This window comes from Condylura cristata, unplaced genomic scaffold (assembly GCF_000260355.1).
Source record: "Condylura cristata isolate star-nosed mole 26May11 unplaced genomic scaffold, ConCri1.0 scaffold00004, whole genome shotgun sequence".
NCBI lineage: Eukaryota > Metazoa > Chordata > Mammalia > Eulipotyphla > Talpidae > Condylura > Condylura cristata.
Window position 1 is genome coordinate 25,125,032 of NW_004567105.1, and position 21,385 is coordinate 25,146,416.

The 21,385-nt window shown below is 31.8% G+C and overlaps 1 protein-coding gene across 2 annotated transcripts in view; it reads left to right on the forward strand.

Moving 5' to 3' along the window:
- The window catches only part of PPP1R12A (protein phosphatase 1, regulatory subunit 12A), a 120,636-nt gene extending 99,642 nt beyond the window's left edge, over window positions 1–20,994 (forward strand). For both annotated transcript variants that reach the window (XM_004675858.2, XM_012720428.1), the window contains 7 exons: window positions 1,462–1,527; window positions 5,828–5,844; window positions 9,198–9,333; window positions 11,465–11,569; window positions 14,049–14,096; window positions 16,922–16,972; window positions 19,367–20,994. In XM_004675858.2, coding sequence (XP_004675915.1) covers window positions 1,462–1,527; window positions 5,828–5,844; window positions 9,198–9,333; window positions 11,465–11,569; window positions 14,049–14,096; window positions 16,922–16,972; window positions 19,367–19,453 — 510 coding nt within the window. In that variant the 3' untranslated portion in view covers window positions 19,454–20,994. The remainder of the gene's footprint in view (window positions 1–1,461; window positions 1,528–5,827; window positions 5,845–9,197; window positions 9,334–11,464; window positions 11,570–14,048; window positions 14,097–16,921; window positions 16,973–19,366) is intronic.
- Window positions 20,995–21,385: the final 391 nt, after the last annotated feature.

The window sequence follows — 21,385 nt, forward strand, 5'->3', positions numbered from 1 at the left end:
GAATAGAAAATAACTGAAGCCTATGAGGAAGATGGGGTAGTTAATACTATTTATCGAATAGAAAATAACTGAAGCCTATGAGGAAGATGGGGTAGGAAAATGTTACAATATGTAAAATTAATGCTTACCAAAAAAAAAAAAACACACACACACACAGTTCTTAATGTCTCTAAAAGATACCTAAAATTATCTTCTTAATAACTCCTGTATATGGAGTTTCAACAAAACTACTTATATTGTAATATTTATTCCTCAATTCTGTTAACTAACTCCTCACTTTTTGAAGTCATACATGTAGCCAGCAATGCTTTCTAAAATCCATGTTGGCAATACTCATCTTTTTTAATTTGAGCTCGCCTTGAGTTGTGTATCTAGCCATCAAATACAAGTTTCCTTTTCTCTTCACTGCCACACATTTGTACCTCAGTTTGTATTGAATAGGTTTCTTTTTAGTTTTTCAGGACCTAGAAGTCTTGCAACTTTTTAATTTCCATTCCTGTGTCCTTCCATGAAACTGAAGTGCATAAAGACTAAGACTATCAGTTTGTGATGTAGAATTAATGTATTTATGTTAGTAAATAGTACTAGCAGCAGCATTGATTTCTTGTTTACTTAGTAACTTTACATATCATTTTTGCTAGATATCAAAATGATAGCTTATACAAAGATTCTCTCTAATCCTTAGAGATTCTATAAATGCTTAACACCAGTTTTATGGGTGATATCACTATGGCTTAACCCTTTTTTAAAAAATAAATGTCTCTGAGTCATGTAGCTGAAAATAGCTTACCAACACGAAACTAGGATGGTAAGATTTTAAAACCTGTGGTATTTTTATGAGTCTGACTCAGCTGTGTTTGAATATAGGTTTCTTTTTTCAAACCTCTGTTGATGAGATGGTCAAGACCTTCTAGTAGAATTTTCCCATAAAAATCTGATACTTTTAGCCTCCTAAAACCTTGATTTTTCTCTTTGGTGTGCTGTAAATCCCAAGACATTTCTAGATGAACCATCTAAACTGATTGCATAAATCTTGCCAAGTGTATAGAATCCAACATTTCTTACAATGGATTTCCTATTTTTGCTGCTTTGCAATAATTGATCAGCTCTTGATACTTTACTACTAAGTATATGTGTGCATTGCAATATAGAATGGAATATCTTCTTTCTCATACTAAGCTGCCAACTTCCTCATCCCCAGTAAGAATATATTTCCTAAATCAAGTTGTTAGGTAGATGGTTTTTCTTTACCACATTTGCTGACCTACTCAGAGATTGTGTCAGACTCAGAACAGGTTTCTTTTAAATAGAGTTGAAAATTCCAACTTAAAAATCAGCTTTCCTTTTGATCTATTTCCAGGTTAAGTTTTCATTTTTAATTAGAAAACACTAAAGTATTTAAATATCAACTGTTTGGAATTTATCTTTAATTTTCTAAAATAAATTGTCATTCTGTTTTAGAGTGATGAAAATGAGCAAGAGCAGCAATCAGATACAGAAGAGGGATCCAATAAGAAAGAAACTCAGGTAAAAAATAAGCATTTATATACTTTAAGGGTTACTGTTTACCATGATTATATTCATCATACACACTGCACCTACATGTGAGTTGTCTGGAGTGAGGGTTGAAGAGACTAGGAAGGAACACAGTATTTTAAAGGCAACAGGCATGTCTTGGATCTTGATTGTAGTCTTATGGATATACACAACTGTCAAATCTTCATCAAACTGTGTACTATAAATGGTATGTGTGTTTTATTGTGTAAAAATTGATCATCATAGTTGAAAATTAAAGATAAAAGACAATTGTGCCCTTGATACATTATTTAAAAGTATTTAAAGGATATCCAAAAGTAGTAGATACCTTACCAGATCCAGATTTTAGTTTGTGTATGGCAAAATTATGTTCTAGAGAAGACAGGTCTTTCTCACTTTCTTTTCATTTGTTTAGAAATTTAATGTCTCTAAAGGACCTCTACTTCATTATCCCAATTGATCTTTCCAACAATCTGAGAATTTTTTCTCAGTTCTAGTGAAAAATATTAGACTAGTATAACTACTCTAAATTCATAAAGTTTGCTAATATAGTTATATAGGAAGTTTTTTCCTACTAGTCTCTTTTCCCCCTCTGTTTCATACTGGTTGTACAGAAAACTGGCAGGTTTTAGAGAAACCCATTCACTTGGGAGTAATGGTGTTCTAATTTGCCATATAAACTTTTCACTGTCTAGCCTGAAATGGCATTCTGGTCAGTACTGTCCTCATTTTGACTTGGAGCTCCTTAATACAACTGTTAAAATTTATTTTAGTCGCCACAGTCTACAAAAAAACTGAAATCAGATGGGTGAACTTGCTAGGTAACTGTGGACCTTACTTTTAGTACTAAATTTGCCAAATTTGATCCTAAAGATATTTTTATGTTTAGGTATTCCTACAAATTGAGGAATTTATTATGTCCAAGAGTAAATTATTTGCATTGCTAAAGCTTTGTTTTAATTTCTTTGACTATCAAATATCAACACACATCCCAATTCACCTATGTCACTTGTTTATTCTTTTATGAACTTGTCCCACTTTCCTTTTTCAGTAGTACTGTAGGAATTCCTGTCAAGAAAAAACAATAGTCAGGTAAACAAGAGGGAAATAAATTAGTGAGCTATTCCACCCTGACATTTCTCACTGACTTATCACTTAGCCTCATGTCCCATCATGCTGGAATAGAAGTAAAAAGATTTCTTGCCTTCTAGGTTTTTGACTGTGAAGTATATTATATTGCTCTGTTAAGATTATATAAGGTATAATAAAATTAAGTAGAACATTATTTCAAAGAAGAAAAACACCTGTTTTCAAACAATTTTGTTTCTAGTATTGTTTAGATCATGCTTTGTGCTAATATCCCCTCAGTTACAAGCAACCAAAAAAATCAAGCTGGATTAAACAAAGAGAATTTATTGTACTTCAGTGATATTATGTAATCCTCTGTGACATCTTTGTCCTCAGGCTGGTTTACTTCATAGAATTATAGTAATTGGCTTGAGCCAAATAAGAATCACCAATGATTCTTAGCAGCTATTTTGCTACTAAGGTGGGCAACACTATAAGGAAAAGGGAAAAAGGCAGTAAAGAGATGAAACTACAGTGTCTGCTACATTAGACTAAAAAAGTACTTCTACCCAATAAGTATCTGCTGTCCTTTGAAAACTTCATCATATACCCTTATTTTCTGTGGAAAAAATAATGAGCAACAAAATTCTTCTGTATTTTCTGAAATTGTGTTATCGTGCACTCAAAAGTGTGTTTAATAACAAGGCTTCTGTTTGGTTTACAAAATCCAAATTACACTTTAAATCGTGACTTTCTTGTATGTACATGTTTTCTTTCAAAGAAAAATAAGTTGTAAAATGCCAAAAAATTCTTAAAAATTATGAATTGTACTTGAAGCTCAAATTACCTACTTTTAGAAATTAAAATTAAAAGAAAATTAAGATACAGTTTTATACCAGAAACTTTGAGTTACACTGTCTTCATTATTTCAAAATTTGTGGTTTCTGTTCCTTTGCTTTCTTTAAATTAATGGATGGCAGACCTTTTACCATGCAGAGGATATTAGCAGAAAATCAAGAATTTAATTATAACACCAAGGCAAGAAACCATAGAGAACCAGATAGACAGATTGATTATTTAAGCATCCAAAGATAGAATATGGCAACAGAGTGCATAAAATTTATAAAGTTTTTAAAAGAAATAGGTAGATGGTCAATAAGCTTGAAAATTCATTTAATATCATTAATCTCCAAAGACATGATAATACAGAAGTTAAATTGGGAAAGATTTAATAATGCCCAGAATTCCATGGTTAGTACTGAAATAGGCATTTTCATGTAAGATTTTGCTGCTATAATAAATTTTTCTTTTTGGAGATTCATTTAACAATACAAATCATAAGCCTTGCTGAAAAGTTATGACTTCCAGTTTAGTAGTAGTTCTTTTAGGAATTTATTCACAAGGAAAAAGAAAATATGTAAAGATAAATCTACAAAGTAGTCATCACAACATGATTCTTAAAGTAAAAAAAACTATAAAAATACCCAAAATTGGTAAGGAGTAAGTAGGTTGAATAAAATGTGTTTGTATAGATTGAAATACTTTATATGTAGTCAGAAAAATAGCTAATAGTAGTTAATAAAGATTCAGAGGGATGGAGGATTGTAAATGAATTTTTATATGTAAAGTATGATACTGTATCAGAAAAATTTTAAGGGTATTTTTACTGTGGAAAAAGAATTGTAAACAAAAGAAGCAAGGACATTCTGCTAAGTGAAACATAATAATATAACTTCACTTATATCAGGTAAAGTGTTTGGAGTGTTAGAGAAACTAGAATTGTGTTTTCCAGGAACTGAGATATGAGATGTAGGGGGAAAGGTATTTAAATTCAATTTTGTAGAATGAAAAATTCTAGAGATCCATTGCACAATAATGGATATAGTTAATACAGAGCTACATGTTTAAAATTGACTTAGATAGTATATTTTAGGGTTTTTTATTGCAATTTAAAAAGTATAAAAATGCACCATTATTTTGGAAGGTAAAGAAATAAGATTTGATTTGTTACTGCTTAGAATTGTATTTATGGTAGTAAACTAGACTGCAACTAAGAAGTGAGGTCAGATGTTTTTGTTGATTATATACATATTTTTTCCCCAACCATGGTTACTTTCCTGAATTTGAATAAGATCTTGCTTGTACTTGTTTTTATTGAGATATAAAGCCATGACATTATATGATACAAGCTAATGATTAGATATTTTTATATGTTGCTGATAACCACAGTACGTCTTAATTTACATCCATTAACATACATAGTTAGAAATATTTTCTTGTGATAATAAGAATTTTAAACATCTACTCGCTGGCAACCTACAAATGGAATGTCTTCAAAATCAAAATTTCACTTAGAATTGTTAAAAACCATTAGGAATCAAGTACAAAGTTGGTTTTACAAAGAAAATTTAAATAGGCTTTCGTCAGACATAGCTTGAATTAGACAGTCCCAAAAGAAATAAAATGCACTATGCTGTCTCAAAAATAAAAATAAGAAAAATAATTGTTTAAGATATCACTTAGTAAACTTGATACTTCTTGTGTAAAATGTTATTTATTCCTACTGAGTAGCTTTAAGTAATGAATATGTGTCTAGTTTCTCAGATTTTTCCTTCTAATTAAAAAAAACCTATATTGGATGGAGCTGGAAAAGATCATGCTTAGTGAGATAAGCCAGAAAGAGAAAGAAAAATACCAGATGGTTTCACTCATAGCAGGAGTATAATGGACCAGGCAAGAAAATAGCAAAAATAATGAACAACCATATACCAGAGACATTTTGCAAAACGGGGTTGGGTGGGAGGGGTGGGGAGGGAAGTGCACGGGATTATGGTGATGGCACACGGGAGACATGGTGATGGGAAACCCGCGGGGATTACAATTGAGATGGAAAATTTAAAAAGTGTACAAAATGATGTAAAAATAAACTGTTATATAATAATTAAAAAAAAGAAACCTATAATGTGACATTCATAGGAATTCAAAATAGATGACCATAGGTTGCCAATGTAAATTGCATGGTATTGTGCATGTAATAATATACAATGTGTTCTAAAACTTTTGTGTTCTAAAACTTCTGAAAACAACATTAAAGTTAAAAGGTATAAATTGATCAGTTTATTTAACAGTGTGAAAATAGTATTGACATTATGTTAAGTGTCATCATTCTGTTATTTAATGAAAGGATCAAAATTTAATATGCCTGTGTTTTCTTTCTTTCTAGACGGATTCCATTTCTAGGTATGTCTTGCTTCTGTTTTTACTAACTTTTCCTCCTTTCTGAAAATATGTTGCTAGATACAAATGGGTCTTATAAGTTGGTAGAACTATTTGAATAATAAAAATCTGTAGACATTTAGATTACCTTAATAGCTTTTTTTGTCAGAGGTTTTATTTTCATTTCAGTAGTCAGAAAGTTCAACCATCTACCCATAGGAAACCCATCTTAACAAAGACAAACACACTCTTAAAGGTTGAAGTCAATCCTATAAGCAAATGGCAATCAAAAAATGTCATGCTCAGTCATTCTTATATTGGATAAAATAGCTGAGTAATATAGCAAGAGGAGATAAATATACATTCAGTAGATAATGGAGTGCCAAGATACATAATCTATAGAGCTAAATAGAGAGATAAATAACAACATATTAATTGTAGGAAACCTTGATATAACTATGGACAGATAAAGACAGAAAATAAGAAACAGTATCCTTAAATGAGGTACTAGATCAAATAAACTTAATTAACATCTGCAGAACACTCCTTAAAAACTACTGCAAAAACAAAAACACAATGACTTTACAAGTGAATTCTGTCAAACCTTTACAGTAGAACATAAAACTGTCTTGCTCACTCTTTCAAAAAATTAAAGGAATGCTCCCTAATAATAATGATAAAATGCCAACATTGTGCTAATATTACAACCACATTAGGTTAGCACAATAAAAGACCAGTATCCCTAATGAGTAATGATATAAAATGCTTCAACAAAATGCTAACAAATTGAATTCAGCAATACAAGACAAAGGATTATACATCAAAGTCGAGTGAGTGAAGATAAAAACATGGTAGTTAGTGGATACAAATAAATCATTTATTAAGATTCAGTATCTACTTGTGACAAAATTCTAGAGACATGAATAGAAGGAACCTACTTCAACATAATATTAAAACTATATGTCACAAACCTATAACCAATGTAATACTTAACCGTGAAAAACTGAAAGTCCCCATTAAGGACAGGCCAAAACAAGGATGCCTGCTTCCCCACTTATGTTTAGTTTATTATCAGGTTTTAGTTGGAACAATCAGAAATAAGAATACAAGGAATTCAGGTTGGAAAAGAAGTGAAACTATCATTAATTGCAGGTGATAGTAATATATGCCAAAAAAACTTTAAAAATGCCATCAAAAAAGTTCTTGGGAACAGTAACTGTTCCTTGCTATATTAAACCTTGCTCTCAAGGTGTCATGTTGCAAAATCAACATTCAGAGTCTTGTGTTTAGATTTTTTAAAGATTTATTTCATTTATGTATACAAGAACTGGGGCAAAGGCCAGAGCTGCAGGGGGGTGATTCACCAGAGGTGCGGGTGGATTCACCAGAGACAGGGTGTGGAGCAGAACAGGCAGATGGACTGAAATACACTGCTGAGAGGAGCTACAAGTGAGAAAGGAGGGCTCTGCCATGTTATGTGGGTTAGCTTCCTGGCCAGAGATCAAACTCATCCTGCAATGGCTGTGGACAGCCCCATAGTGCAGGGCTTCAACCCCTTGTGTCACCAGGGAAGCCCAGTCTTACATTTTTATATACAAACAATGAAGGGGGAGGGAGGATAAAGAAAACTATACCATTCACATTTACTTCAAAAAGACTTAAATATCTCAGCATTAACTTAACCAAAGAAATGAAAGAATTACACAGTGAAAACTACAAGATGTCATTTAAAAATTTAGATCATGATGTAAGAAATGGAAAGACAACCCATGCTCTTGGGTGGGAAAATCAGTACAATCAAATGACTGTTCTACCAAAAATGATACGTAGACTTAACCCAACCCCTATTGAAATACCAACAATGTTCTTCAAAATAATTGAACAATACTAAAACTTATGTGGACTCCTAGAAGACCTTTAATAGCAAAAGCAGTCTTAAAAAAAGGAAACAGGTATCATGTTAACTGATTTTCTATTGTACTGTTAAGCAACAGTATTTAAAACAATATTAGCATAAAAATGGACACATAAATCAATGGAATAGAATCAAAAGCCCAGAAATAATAGATATGCATATGTAGCAAACTTTATTCATGAAAAGGAGCCACAATCTTATAATAGGGTAAGGAGAAGTTTTTAATAAATGATGTTGGCAAAAATTAGACAGCCACATGTAAGAGATTGAGGTTGGGTCATTCTTCTAACTCCATGCAGACAAATTTAAGTGGATCAAAAACTTAAGGTATAAGACTTGAACAATGAAATATATAGAAGAAAAAAACATTGGTGATATTTTATGATATAAGTGCTAAAGATAATTTTGAAAACTTGACCCCTACAATAAGGGATGTAAAGCAAAAATACACAGGTGAAATTGCTACAAATGAAAAAACCATTACACAGCAAAAATTTTAAAAAAGAAAATAGAAGTAGATTAAAAAGGCATTCTATTGAAAGGGAGAAAAATTTACACAACACACAAACTACAAGTACCTAACACACATTGAAAGTGTATACAATATAATCATCAAAAAGAAAGAGGAATAGCAAAAAGAAGAATAAATGAACAGCAAAGCTAACAGCTAGTTCTGCAAAGAAGACCAATAAAAACACATGAAGATTGTTCATCATTACATAAAGGTTAAAACCATATTGACATACCTCGCACCCATTAGGATGAGATATATTTAAAAGATCCTTAACAAGTGCTGGAGAGGATATAGAGAAAGAGGAACCTCTTTTGATGGGAATATAAAAATTGTGTGCTACATAATATTTATTGTAGTATTATGTACAATAACTAAGAAATGGGAATAATCGAAGTATCTCCTTGTAGAGGATTTTATCATGAAATATGGTATACCCACACAATGGAATACTCAGCTACTTAGAAAGATGAAATACTGCTATTTACAGCAAAATGAAAAAAGTTGAAAGTAATTGTGTGGTAAAGCAGGTCAGAATGATAAAGACAAATTATCAGGCATTTACACAGAATTCATTAAAGTAAAACACTTAGAAATAATAGTGGACTCTGATAAAGTAAGGTTTCTGACACTAAGGTGGGAGAGATAAGAGACTGGTGATGAGAAAAAATAATTGAAATGTTTTAAAATGATCATCCAGCCTCTGCTACAAATGTAAGAGGAATGGCAAGATGTTTGCAAATTTCCCTTTTCTGAACTGAATGAAACCCTGTAGTCAGGGGGGAAAAAAATTCTTGTGTCTTATGTATCACAAGAGTTGATTAGATAATAGATGATGGAGTATATTAACTTACTGTTTTAAAATAGAAAGTTAATATATACTAGGATGCATATTTATATAAGTTGTGAATGCATATAATAAAGATTTTGACTTAAGCTTGTCTTTTGAAGATATGAAACCACTTCCACATCAACTGGTGATTGGTATGATTCCTTGCTGGGTCGCTCTGGATCATACAGTTACTTAGAAGAAAGAAAACCTTACAGTAGCAGGCTAGAAAAGGATGACTCAACTGACTTTAAAAAGGTACTTGGTTTACTTAATTGTATTTGGGGGTTCATTTATTTATGCATACAAGAACTGGGGTGTAGGAAAGAAATGCCAATGAGAAGATTTACTAGAGATAGAGTGGGGGGCAGACAGGCAGATTTACTAAAATAGACTGCTGAGGAGAACAGCAGGCAAGACAGGAGAGGTCTGTTTTATCATGTGGGTTAGCTCTCTGGCCGGGGATCAAATTCGTGCTGCAGTGGCTGTCTGTAGCTTCATAGTGTTGAGACAGCTCCTTATGCCAACAGGGAGGCCCCCTATTTAATTATACTTAATTTATAATGCCTTTTAACATCTCTAGAAACTTTAATGAAATCAGTATCTTGAAATAGCCTACTTTATTTGCCTGTTTAGCAATTATGATTAAGTAAAATATGAAGTAACTTTTTGTATTTAATATTTTATTCTTTAAAGGGAAGGTATCCAGAACTTAATTTACATTAAGTATCTCAGACCAATTCTGTGATTGAGCTTAAAAGGGGGCTTTAGGATAAACACATGCCTTTTGCAGCAACATGGATGGAGCTGGAAGGGATCATGCTTAGTGAAATAAGCCACAAAGAAAAAGAAAAAGACCAGATGGTTTCACGCATAGCAGGAGAATAAAAGACCAGGAGGATATACCAAAGACATTTTACAGGGGTGGAATGGGGGGTAGGGGGGGTGGAGTGCACTGGACTATGGTGATGGCACATGGGTTATTTGGTGATGGGAAGCCCACAGGGATTACAACTGAGATGTAAAAAGGTACAAAATGATATAAAAATAAACTATTATGTTATTTTAAAAGTGGGGGTCTACGTGCACACTGAATTTGCTAATAGGAAACAGCCAGGAAAAAACATGACTTTTTTTTTCTTTAAGAGAATATGGTTTTTCCCATGCAAGTAAAAATCTTATGGTAGCTCATTCATTCAGTGAAAAATTGAACATGTCCCTGTGCTGCATAGTGAGCTTCTTGATAAATAATGGAAATAGAGCCATTGTCCTTGCTCATATGGCCTTTTCTAGATAATAGGAAAGGTAGATATTTTCATACAGTCATACAAATGAATATATAATTTAGAAATGGAAACAATTATGCTAAAGAAACACTTTTATGAAAGTATGTGACAGAGTTAAATGAGAGACATGAGGATGAATTTCCTAAGGAAGTAAAGTTTCATAAAGAACAGTAAATATTTTAGTTAAACCAAGAGGAAAAATTGTTCCAGATGAAGTGAACTGCAAACACATAGACATGGTGATAGAAGGGTACCTGATGCTTTGACGTAAATATGTACTCAGTATGGCTAGCAGAGCAAAGGGCATGTTGATGTGAGTTTGTAGATAGATGTGTATGATGAGATAAGAACATATATTACCTTACACACTTTACTGTTTTAAAGGCTATCTTTATATTTAAAAAGTTGGGATACCAAAAATTTTAAATATATGGGAATTAGTGGAAAGCTGGTCTGTGAAGAACAAGACATAATTTTGAAAAATTTACTCATACTGCTATGCATAAAACAAATTAAAGGTGTGACAGGAGAATAATATTAGAATAAGCTAGATAAGAGATGATGATAGCCATTGCTAGTGAAAAGAGATGAAGGAAAAAGGATTTTAGATTCAAGTATTCAAAACTGTTTTACTCTCCATTAAACATTAGTAAAGATAATACAAGTCTAAATGCAACTGAAAACCCATCTCAGTGTCAGAAATTAAAAGACAACTGGCAGAAAAGGTCACAGATGCCAAGGTAAAGATCACAGTAAACTCCTTAGACACAGCTGTAGTTAGAAAGCAGATAGTGAGTGGTTCCTCTTTACCTGGTAACTGAATTATTTTAATGGAAACTAAAAGTCATATTTTCCAGTGAAGTCTTTAGTTTTAAATACTGAAACTAGTCTTGAAGGGTTTATATGGGACAAATATACATTCCAAAAGTTTCTGCCTTATAACCATAAAGCATTAAAGTATGTTTTTAATGTGCCTTTTAGTAACTATATTAAAGAGGATATTGCATTAACCTTTGTTTTATATTACAAAAATAACCAGTGGAAAACCTTAAAAATTTTAGGAGAACCAAAAGTAATTTGTTTTCTACTCTTAATTTTTATAGCTTTATGAACAAATACTAACTGAAAATGAAAAGCTGAAAGCACAGCTACATGATACAAATATGGAACTGACAGATCTTAAATTGCAGTTAGAAAAAGCCACTCAGGTTTGTACCTTTTCTTTATATTACTATGAAGGTAATGATTGTAATTTACCCTCTATAAAAAAATTCATCAAAATGTTTGCTAATGCTAGATCTAAACATAAGTATGGTAACTTACAATAGCTTATTTAAGAGTTACAAAGAGGCAAAATTGCACAGCTTTCCCATGACTTTATCTGCTTTTTTTAAGGGTAAATTAAAAATAGAGTTCTGTCTTAGAATAGAAAGTCAAAATAGTTTTAACCTTTTAATACTAATGTTATGGTACGTGAAATATTTAAATGCTTGTTTCCAATATACTAAACATACCATAACTTCTTTTACCTTCCTTCTATGCTGCAGTGTAAAAAGGACAATTTTATACAAGAAAATTGGAACATCCAAACAGAACTGAATCCTGTATATATGATCTAGGCTGTGTATGCTCTAGGAATTCTTTCCCAAACTCTTTTTCCCATGGAAGAGTTGTATGACACAATAATGGTCACTTTACCTATCCTTTTCTTCCTGTCCACTTAAAAAAAAAAAAGCTTTGTTATCATAGATCATAGAATCTTGAAAAATACTATCTATTTTGTATCTTTAAGATTTTACAGGGTCTATTTTTCAGCTAAAGTCTCTAAGGAATAATTTTTTTCTTACAATATTTGCGGTGCTTTTAATGAAGCATGAAAATATGACTCAAGCGCCTAATTTAAAGCTGGAATTCTACATTGCTAAGTCAATATGATATAATTAAGCACATAGAAATGGAACTAGAATGAATTTAAAGTATCAGTTAATACCTGTAAGGCTATAACTTGTTTAACATGAGACTATAGCATAAGCAGTACTGAATTACAACTCTTGTAATCGTTTTAAAAGCATTGCTCTAAAATGCATCTCATTTCTATAAATGATACAGTATACTTTCTTTGGTCATTCTTGTACACTCATTGTTTTGATAATGTTTTAAAGGTAATTGTCTAGATTAAACTTTTACTTGTCAGTTCCCTTTGTTTCACTATGTTGTGAAGCAGTTGTTTACACACATTGGAGGTTGTGCTAACAGTTCAGGAGTCAGGTTAACCTTATGAGGTTATATGAAGGAACTTCATATTCCATCAGTTAATGAAGGATTTACTCTAAAGACAGTGAAGTAAGGCAGCATAAGAATTCATCACGAGATGTCATAAAAACTTGGAATGTCTCACAAGTTAAAACTTGCTGGCTTATCCTTGGTACATTATAATGGCATCATTCAGGTTACATTAGTTAGCTTTGTGAACATCTACATAGAAATATCATAACTAGTTCTCGGAACATAGCTATAGATCCAAAGTTATTGTCATAATATTTGTAAATAAAAATGTCCAGTGTGCCCTACTCTAGCGTTCTGTCATCTCAGTGATTTAACTAGTCGATGTTTCACCTGTTTACAGCCACCTAATTTTCTGCCTTATTTTCATCTAATTCTTCCTATATTATCTCTCAGACTCTACCAAGAGGAGAACTGTTAGAATTAGTTGATTATTATCTGTGTGGAGCAATCTTATTAATGGTCATGGTTCTGTTAGTGACCATTTTGTAGGACACTGGATAATCCATAGCAATCTGAGTTTAGGTCTTGCACCAGTTTCTCCTGCATAACTAGAGAAACATGCTGCTGAATTTTAAAATGTGACAGTCTCCGCCCTGTTAGGCATTCTGAGTAGCATGCATAATATACTGAATTAATAATGGGGAGAGTAGTTCAGATAAAAGATATTGAATAAATATTCAAAGGTAATTTCTTAGTTGCAAGAACTATATAAATGTTATTTACAATAAGAGGTATATAAATATGTAAGAGTAAAACTGATAGGCATAATTTTTTTGTTCATTTATCTATAGCATTAAGTCTTCTGTTATTTCTTTCACCTGATTTTTTTCTATCCCCAAATCTCAGGATTTTATCAATTCTGTTGTTCACATAATAATATAGGGACCAGAAAAAAATGAAAACGCACCAGTTTTAGCTAATTTAAACTCAATTATTTTCTTTTAAGTGACAGTGAGTATTAACCTGTTTACCAATTCTTGAGCATAGGTGGTTGGAAAAAAGAATGTGTGCCCATGCGCAGGGCTAAGAGTTGTGAAAGAGTATAACAAGGTGGGTTTACTGGTCTAGCTGCATGATAGTCTCTCAACCTGATTAATAAATACATTCATTCAAAGTGCTGGGATTTTAACTATTCAGATTAGTCACCTTTGGTCATAGAGTAAAGGAGGAGCTTGAGTATCTGAGGAAAAACAAAATTTGATTTTATTTCAAAATACTTAGCTAAATTATGTAAAGACCAAAGGAAAGAGATATAGAGACCATGAGAACTGTAAAGACCACATTTTATGTCTAACCATTCCTAAAGATTTCTTTAATACCACTAGAGGGGATGGCCTCAAGTCCTGCCTCCCCCATCTCTATTGCGCTTAATCCTTTTTTATGTATTTTAACCTATTACAGAGACAAGAAAGATTTGCTGATAGGTCACTATTGGAAATGGAAAAAAGGGTAAGTATCTATCTTATTAAATAAGGAATCATTTTTCCCTTTGTGTTAGTTTTCTTTTCTTTGGGGTTTTTTTTTACTGGATGATAGATTTAGTTAATGTTTATTGATTTAATTAAGGGTATTTTCTAGCTTAGCTTTCTTATAGAATTCCATGAGGCATGAAATTACATCTTAAGATTTAATATACCATGTTACTCTCTTATTGGGTTTAAAAAAAAACCATTTGCCATGATTCTGAAATGTCCATACTGTGATAGTGAATTTAATTTTTTTTATGCCCATTTAGCTCTCTTAAATGTCCTGTGGTGATATACTTAAAACTTTTTTTTTTTTTGGTGGGAGAACTGAGGTGTAGGCCACAGGTGCAGTGGGTAAGAGGATTCACCAGAGATAAGAGTAGGTCTCAGATGAGGCAGACTTACTGAAATGAACTACTTAGGAGAGCAGCAGGGCATGACAGGAGAAGTCTGCTGCACCATGTGGGTCACCTCCCTGGCGGGGGATTAATCTCAGGCTGTATTGGTGATAGTGCTGAGACTTAACCCCTTAGCCACCAGGGAGATCCTACTTTAAAACCTTTTAATCATGTAGGCATTTAGTTTGATTCCTGGTAAAATAAAAATGTATTCATTAAGTTTTTAAAGAGAATTGGACATCAAATTTTCAAATTCTTTTAAAAATTAATGGTACTTTAATTTTGATTTTCAAATAGAATAAACAAAAATTGATCCCCAAATTCTCTTGCCACTTTACATATTTCTGCCATTTTTTTATTGGCTTGTTATTACTGCTACTGAGGAGTCTGGCAGTTGCCATAGGAATTACTTCATCATTTTTGTCTAAGCAGTTGAAAGAGTAAATGATCAAAAAAAATTAAAGGAAAAGTGCTCCAAGATTGTCTGCAGTACAAATGAGTGGTGGCTAGCTAGACTTGCAAGGTTTCAACCAGAGAAGAAATTATATTCTGGTAGCTATGGTCTCTAGATCAAAGAGTAAGTCTGTATTAAATTTTATATTAATGATAACACAGAAATAGTTAAACTAGTTTTTTTCTATTACCCATACTAATGCTTGAATGAAAGATAAAACAACATAATTAAAATAATACTTATTTTAAAATGATACTTTTTAAAGAATATTTATTTTTTCTTGCTAAAGTAATATACCTTATTATAGAAATTTTAGCAAAAGAAGAATAAAATCATCCATAATTCTGTTATGCAGAGGTGATTTGTTACTTGATTTCTCTTCCTTTTTTCTTTAATCTAGGCTTATATATAACTGATCCTCACTGTTGGTATTCTGACATTCTCACCTGACTTTTTTTTTTGCCTGTCAAACAAATTACAAGATAGCTAATCTATACACATATTAGTGTAATTAGCTAATCTCAACACATTAGTATTATATGTGTTAATAATAACTGCTAACATTTATTCAACACTCTGATGTACCAGTCAGGCACTGGGCTAAGCAGATACGTATTTTCTCTTGTCTGTATTTTTTAATGGTAATGATTCATCAAACATAATAGATTGCAACTTCACACTGGTCAATTTCAATTAGAGATAAGATCAAACAGTTTGGTATAGTGTTCGCTATTGCTTTAACCCTAAGAAATTAAAATCTTCATGATACCTAATTAAAATTAAGATTGGTGAGAAGGTTATGTCTAATGGAAGAAATTTACTATTTCAAATATTTCACCAAGTTAGGATCAAATATGACACTGTATTTGTATTTTGAGAAGTGTAATGGTTTTTATGGATTTGTCATGGCAGTATTAAATGGGGAAAGGTCTGTTTATAGACAATAACAGTTTTGTCTGTTTAATAATGTTTAAATATTGTTTAATTGATAGAAAATGTATGTGATATTTCAAGTCTGAGTAGGCCGCCATCTTTTTTAAAATCACATACTCTAAAAACATTAACATTTACAATAAATGTACTGCTCTACTAAATAGCAACATTAATAATTAATCTGGGGAAGAATGTCTTGGAAATAGTTTCAGTGTGATTAAACTAAATTTAAATGGTTTGTATCTGAAAGGTGACCGGCAAGAGTCAATATCTTCTGGGCGGTATGACCTAACCAAAGTTTTACAGTACATTAATTGCTGCTGCTTGCTTTTTGCATAACACCATAGAATGCTTATCATTTCAGGGAGAACAAAACAGTACACTGCAATAATGTATGTTGCCTTTGCCTGTCACTCTGTAACAGGTAGTTTAAAATACATGCTGTAGTTGCTTCTTTTAAATTCACTGCATTAATGCTATACACAGTATCAACCTAATTATAAAATACTTAAGTCAATTGGATAAATAATTTCTAGTAAAGATTGTGAGTAGATGGCTGGCTTGCCAGAAAAAAAAAAGATTGAGAGTAGATGAACTTCGCTTAGATCCTTTTGAAATTTAAAAGTATACATATTTTAGGCATGTTTGCTTCTTGCTTTTCTGCTTCTGTCACTGTAGAATAATTGCATCATGTGTGAGTTTTTTTTTGTTTGTTTGTTTTTTCCTCCTCTATACAATCCTCAGTCTTGAGTACTGGTTTACTCTAACCTTTTATATGAGATAAAAAGTTAGTTTGAATACATTATGTGAAAATTGAAACTTTAAACCTGATGGAAAGTAATAATTATTCTCTTTGTATTTTTTGTTCTCAATTTTAGAAAGCTCTGTACACGTCACTGACATCACATCTTTTTTCTACACTTCTGATTTAATTGTACTCTTGAAGTGTCACTTTCACAATTTAGAAGAGAATTTAAGACTGTAATAATTCTATAACTAATATGGTATTTGAAATTGATCTAGGAACGAAGAGCTCTAGAAAGAAGAATATCTGAAATGGAAGAAGAACTCAAAGTAAGTAAACCATGCTATTTATAAAAGATAGTACCTTTTATGAGGTCATATTTTATGACCTGTTAACATATATTTATTTTCATTGTTCTCAAAGCTTATTATACAATTAAGAAATCATCTTTATCTTGTGCATCTTTCTTCCTACAATCAGGTTTTAAGTTAGAAGATCTAGAATTCAAATCTTTTTTTATAGCACTTTTGTTGCTCAGGTATAGAAGACCTTATGCCATAACCTCTGTAAGATTTAGGATTTATTATTTATTCACATATGTATGCACTTTGTTTCTTGCAGAATAAATGGTAGAGGGGGAATCATAAAAATTTCTCCTTTGAAGTACACAGGACATTAGAGATGTAGACAAGAAGAGTTTCATTTTATCAAACTCAGTGTTTCCTGTGACGATAACTATTTGTTTTTAATGTTGGAGAATTCTTTGCAGAAGAAAAAGAAAAGCATGGTTTGATTACCTCTTACTACACTATCTTATGTGAGATCTATCATATGATGAATCAATGAAGTGACACATAGGAAATTAAGCCCAAGAATTAGAATTTCAATATCTCAGTGTTTCATTATTGAACTATTTAGTCTCTTATGGAACATTATTATTGAAAGACATTGAAGAGAAATTTTTTGCATTTTCTTTGATTAGTCATTCTGTTTTAGGATTCTTGGGTTTACACTATTTGCTTGTGTAAATTTCATGTAATTTTCTTTAAGACTTAATTCTCTCCTTATATTAATTATCTGTGATTTTTACTTTATTATTGTTTCTCTTTTCGATTTTCTTATTTTTTATTTTCTATTTCTTTATGTTCCAATTCCTGCAGAACCATCACCAAATAAGGCAAATTCAAACTCTGAGAGAGTTAAATGAGCGACTGCTGACTGAGAATAGGGCCTTGACAAGAGTCGTAGCCAAGCATTCAGGGTTCTGTAGGCAACTTCAGTCTATGAACCTATAATTTAGTTTCATCATTTCTTCTTGGTAGAGCCAGGCAGGTGTTTTTGTACTAGTAAGCATGTCTTGAGCTCACTTTTTCAAATTAAAGCCATTGTGTCTGGAGCTTATCATATAACTGTTTAATTATGCATGACTTTTCAGAATGTTAGAAAATGTTACTAATTGTATATTGCAGTTGATAAACTAGAATAAACTCAGGAATTTCGGGACTTGCTAAAAGGCTTGTGTGCACTTTTGCAAAGCTTGTGCACATTTTTGGCTCTGCAAATATTTTAGGACTTAAAAAACATGACTAAAATTCTTTGGTAGAAGAATGCAAACAATATAACAGGTATTTCACATGTAATTGATATTGAAACTGAAGATTAAGCATGCATTACATTTTTGAAAATAACAGGATTTTCAGTCAAAATCATCTTAGTTAATACTCATTTAATTCTCCATTATAGAAGTATCATATTACATAAGCTTCAGCTTATTGTATTTTATACCTATACCTTCTGAACACAGGTAAGAATGATTGGTTCCACATAAAATTAAACTTGTCATAAATATTTTACTTTGAGTAATATTCCAAGTAGAAGTTTTACTTTTATCTATTCAAAAATACATTTTAAATGCTGAGGAAAGGGGACTGAGTACCTTGTAAAGCATATTTTAATGTCTAAAATATAAACCATTCCCTTTCTAATCTGACAAAGTATGTATAATATAAATTATTCTTAGTAGAAAATCCAGTAAACTTGTTCAACTCCCTCCTTTAATTTGTCTGTAAAACAGAAGATTGATTTATTCTGTTTTGATGGTTTACTGGTAGTTTTTTTGTTTTTTGTTTTTTTACTACTGTGACTTATAAATTACTTTATACTGTTCTAATAGTAGTAATTGCTTTGTTACCATTTAATGAGCACTTTTCTTGGACCAGACATCTGATGAGGCATTTAAGCTTAGTGCTACAGGTGGATCCTGTAAGAATTTTCATAATTTAGAAGAAGCTTAACTCTCTAAAAATTTTACTAAATAGATTTAAATAATAGTTAAAGTTATGATTTGAGCTCACGTGTAAGTAAAAAGCTCTTGGTTTAAGTCCTGACAGGGGTTCCCGGTAAGGAATTCCCAGTAAGGGCCTATCCTAACAAAAGCAGGCTCCATTTTCTTGGCTGCTCTAATACAGTGCGTTTGTGACTCACAACACCAAGTGATTCAGTACATTTCAGTTGATACATTTGGAAAAATAAACCTCATTCGTATGTATGAAACTAATTTGTTTCACAGACTAGGATAGTTTTCTTCCTGATACTTTTTACTCACTAGGAATATCTATAACAAAAGCTTGTTCATGTGTCTTGTGGTGAAAATATAACATTTATTAAGAGTAATTTATATTTTTATTGAAATAAAGCTTTTCTTTCTGTTTTTCCCTTCATAGATGTTACCAGACCTAAAAGCAGACAACCAGAGGCTAAAAGATGAAAATGGGGCCTTGATCAGAGTTATAAGCAAACTTTCCAAATGAAAAAAAAGCAGCAAGTAATGGAAATGCACATATTAGTAACACAATGGACCATAATGGACAGTCAGTGGAAGTTGGAGATGATCCATGGAGACTGTCTTTTTTGGATATCCTGCCAAATCCAAATGCCCTCTTATCTAGGATTTGTTTTGATTTTCTGAGTTTTTTTTTTTTTCTTTCTTGTATCAAGACCATTGTTTCATGTTAATACAGCTGCTGAGAAGATTTTTTTTTAATGACTGAGAAAACTTGTTTACAGCTCCAGCATATAAGGAAAGTGTTCAAGGCCAGATATGCCTCAGATATTTAACCAGTAAGCCTTAGTTGTACATAAATATTTTTGTGTCAACAAAAACTTTCAGCTCTCACAGAAGACAGTTATCCAACTCTTTTTTTTTTTTTTGATGTGCCACAGTTTCCAGATTTTTGGTATTTAATTTTTTTTTGCTTTACATCTAAGTTTGGGTTTGTATTTTTCCTTCTAACTCTTCATGTGGCAGACCTTTCTGTTTTCACAGCTTTTTTTTTTTCTTTTCAGGAAAATAAAAGCAACACTTGCTTTTCTAAGATCATTGTCATGTATTAGGGTAACGCTGTGTTGTCTCCCACCTGGAACTGAACTGCTTGGTGGAACATTTGCTTTCACTGTTTGTGCAATATGCATTTATTTCTCATATGAATGCTTTAAAGTCAACTGAGATTAGATTCTTTTAAGTCCCATTTTCCGCCCTCATTGGACACTTTTTTGTTTTTGTTTTTTACTATTGTAGTATGTAACATGTTAGATTCTGTAATCTTCACATTCATTTTAGCAGGTACTGAGTGATGCTGTATATATAAATAAGTGTACTGTTTTGATTTTTAGAAGACCACATGGCATGCTTGACTATTTTCTTATTTCAGATGTCTGTAATGCAAAGTAGGCTACTCCATAATAGTGTTAAAAACAAAATTTGCTAACAATGTGATACATAGACTTTAAAAATAACACATTATGTGGAGTCCTATCTTTACAAAAGTTTTCTACTGTAAAATGCTTTATTTTCAGTTTTCATTTGATAATATTTAACCATAATTAAAGTTGCATAAGATAATTGCTTCACATTTCACATACCTATATTTATCTGAGTGCTGTCTAAAACTGTTGTGCTAGCCAAGGTAATGCTATGAAATCATTTTCAGACTTTAACCCGTGAATTGATGTTAAATGCACTGTTATTGCCATGTGAAGATGCATTGATTTTGATACCATCATCATGTTCAGACCATTTTATACATTTCAGTGGCCTTTTTAAAAAGGGGCGGGGGGGGGGAACCAAGCCCATAGTGAACATGGCTTTTATTTAGACAAAATAGCTTTTATATTTTCATTAAACCATGCAAAAAAAACATTACATCTTTCTGGCACATAACTGTCTCCTTAACCACTGAACAGTTCAGCCATTTGAATAAATTGTATATTGTAAAGCTTATAGTAGTTAATTGTATTATTGATTGTATTGTATACTATATTAAATGTGAATTTGTACCCCAACATTTTAAAAGGTCATTGTGTTCTACTGCCTATTTTCAATTACTTTGGGATTGGGAAAGGGTGTTTTGGTAAAGCAGGATTTTAAATCCTTTCTTTCTTGATTGGTTTTATGAAGATATAAGGTTATGCTCTTACTACCAAGCTCAGGATTCTTGATTTTTAAAGGTACAAGGATAGTTGTGGGAACTTTATTTTTGGTTATATTTGAACTGTGTGAATGGTGGGTCTGAATATAGAGAATTTCCATGGTCTTATATAGACATAAAATATACAGATAATTGATCAGTTTGAATGACTGCAACATGTTTTGGTTGCACAACAGTTAGGCATGCTAAGGATTATATTTGTGAAGTTTGGATGCCTGTGAAGAATGATTAAATACATGTTTCTAATATTTTAGT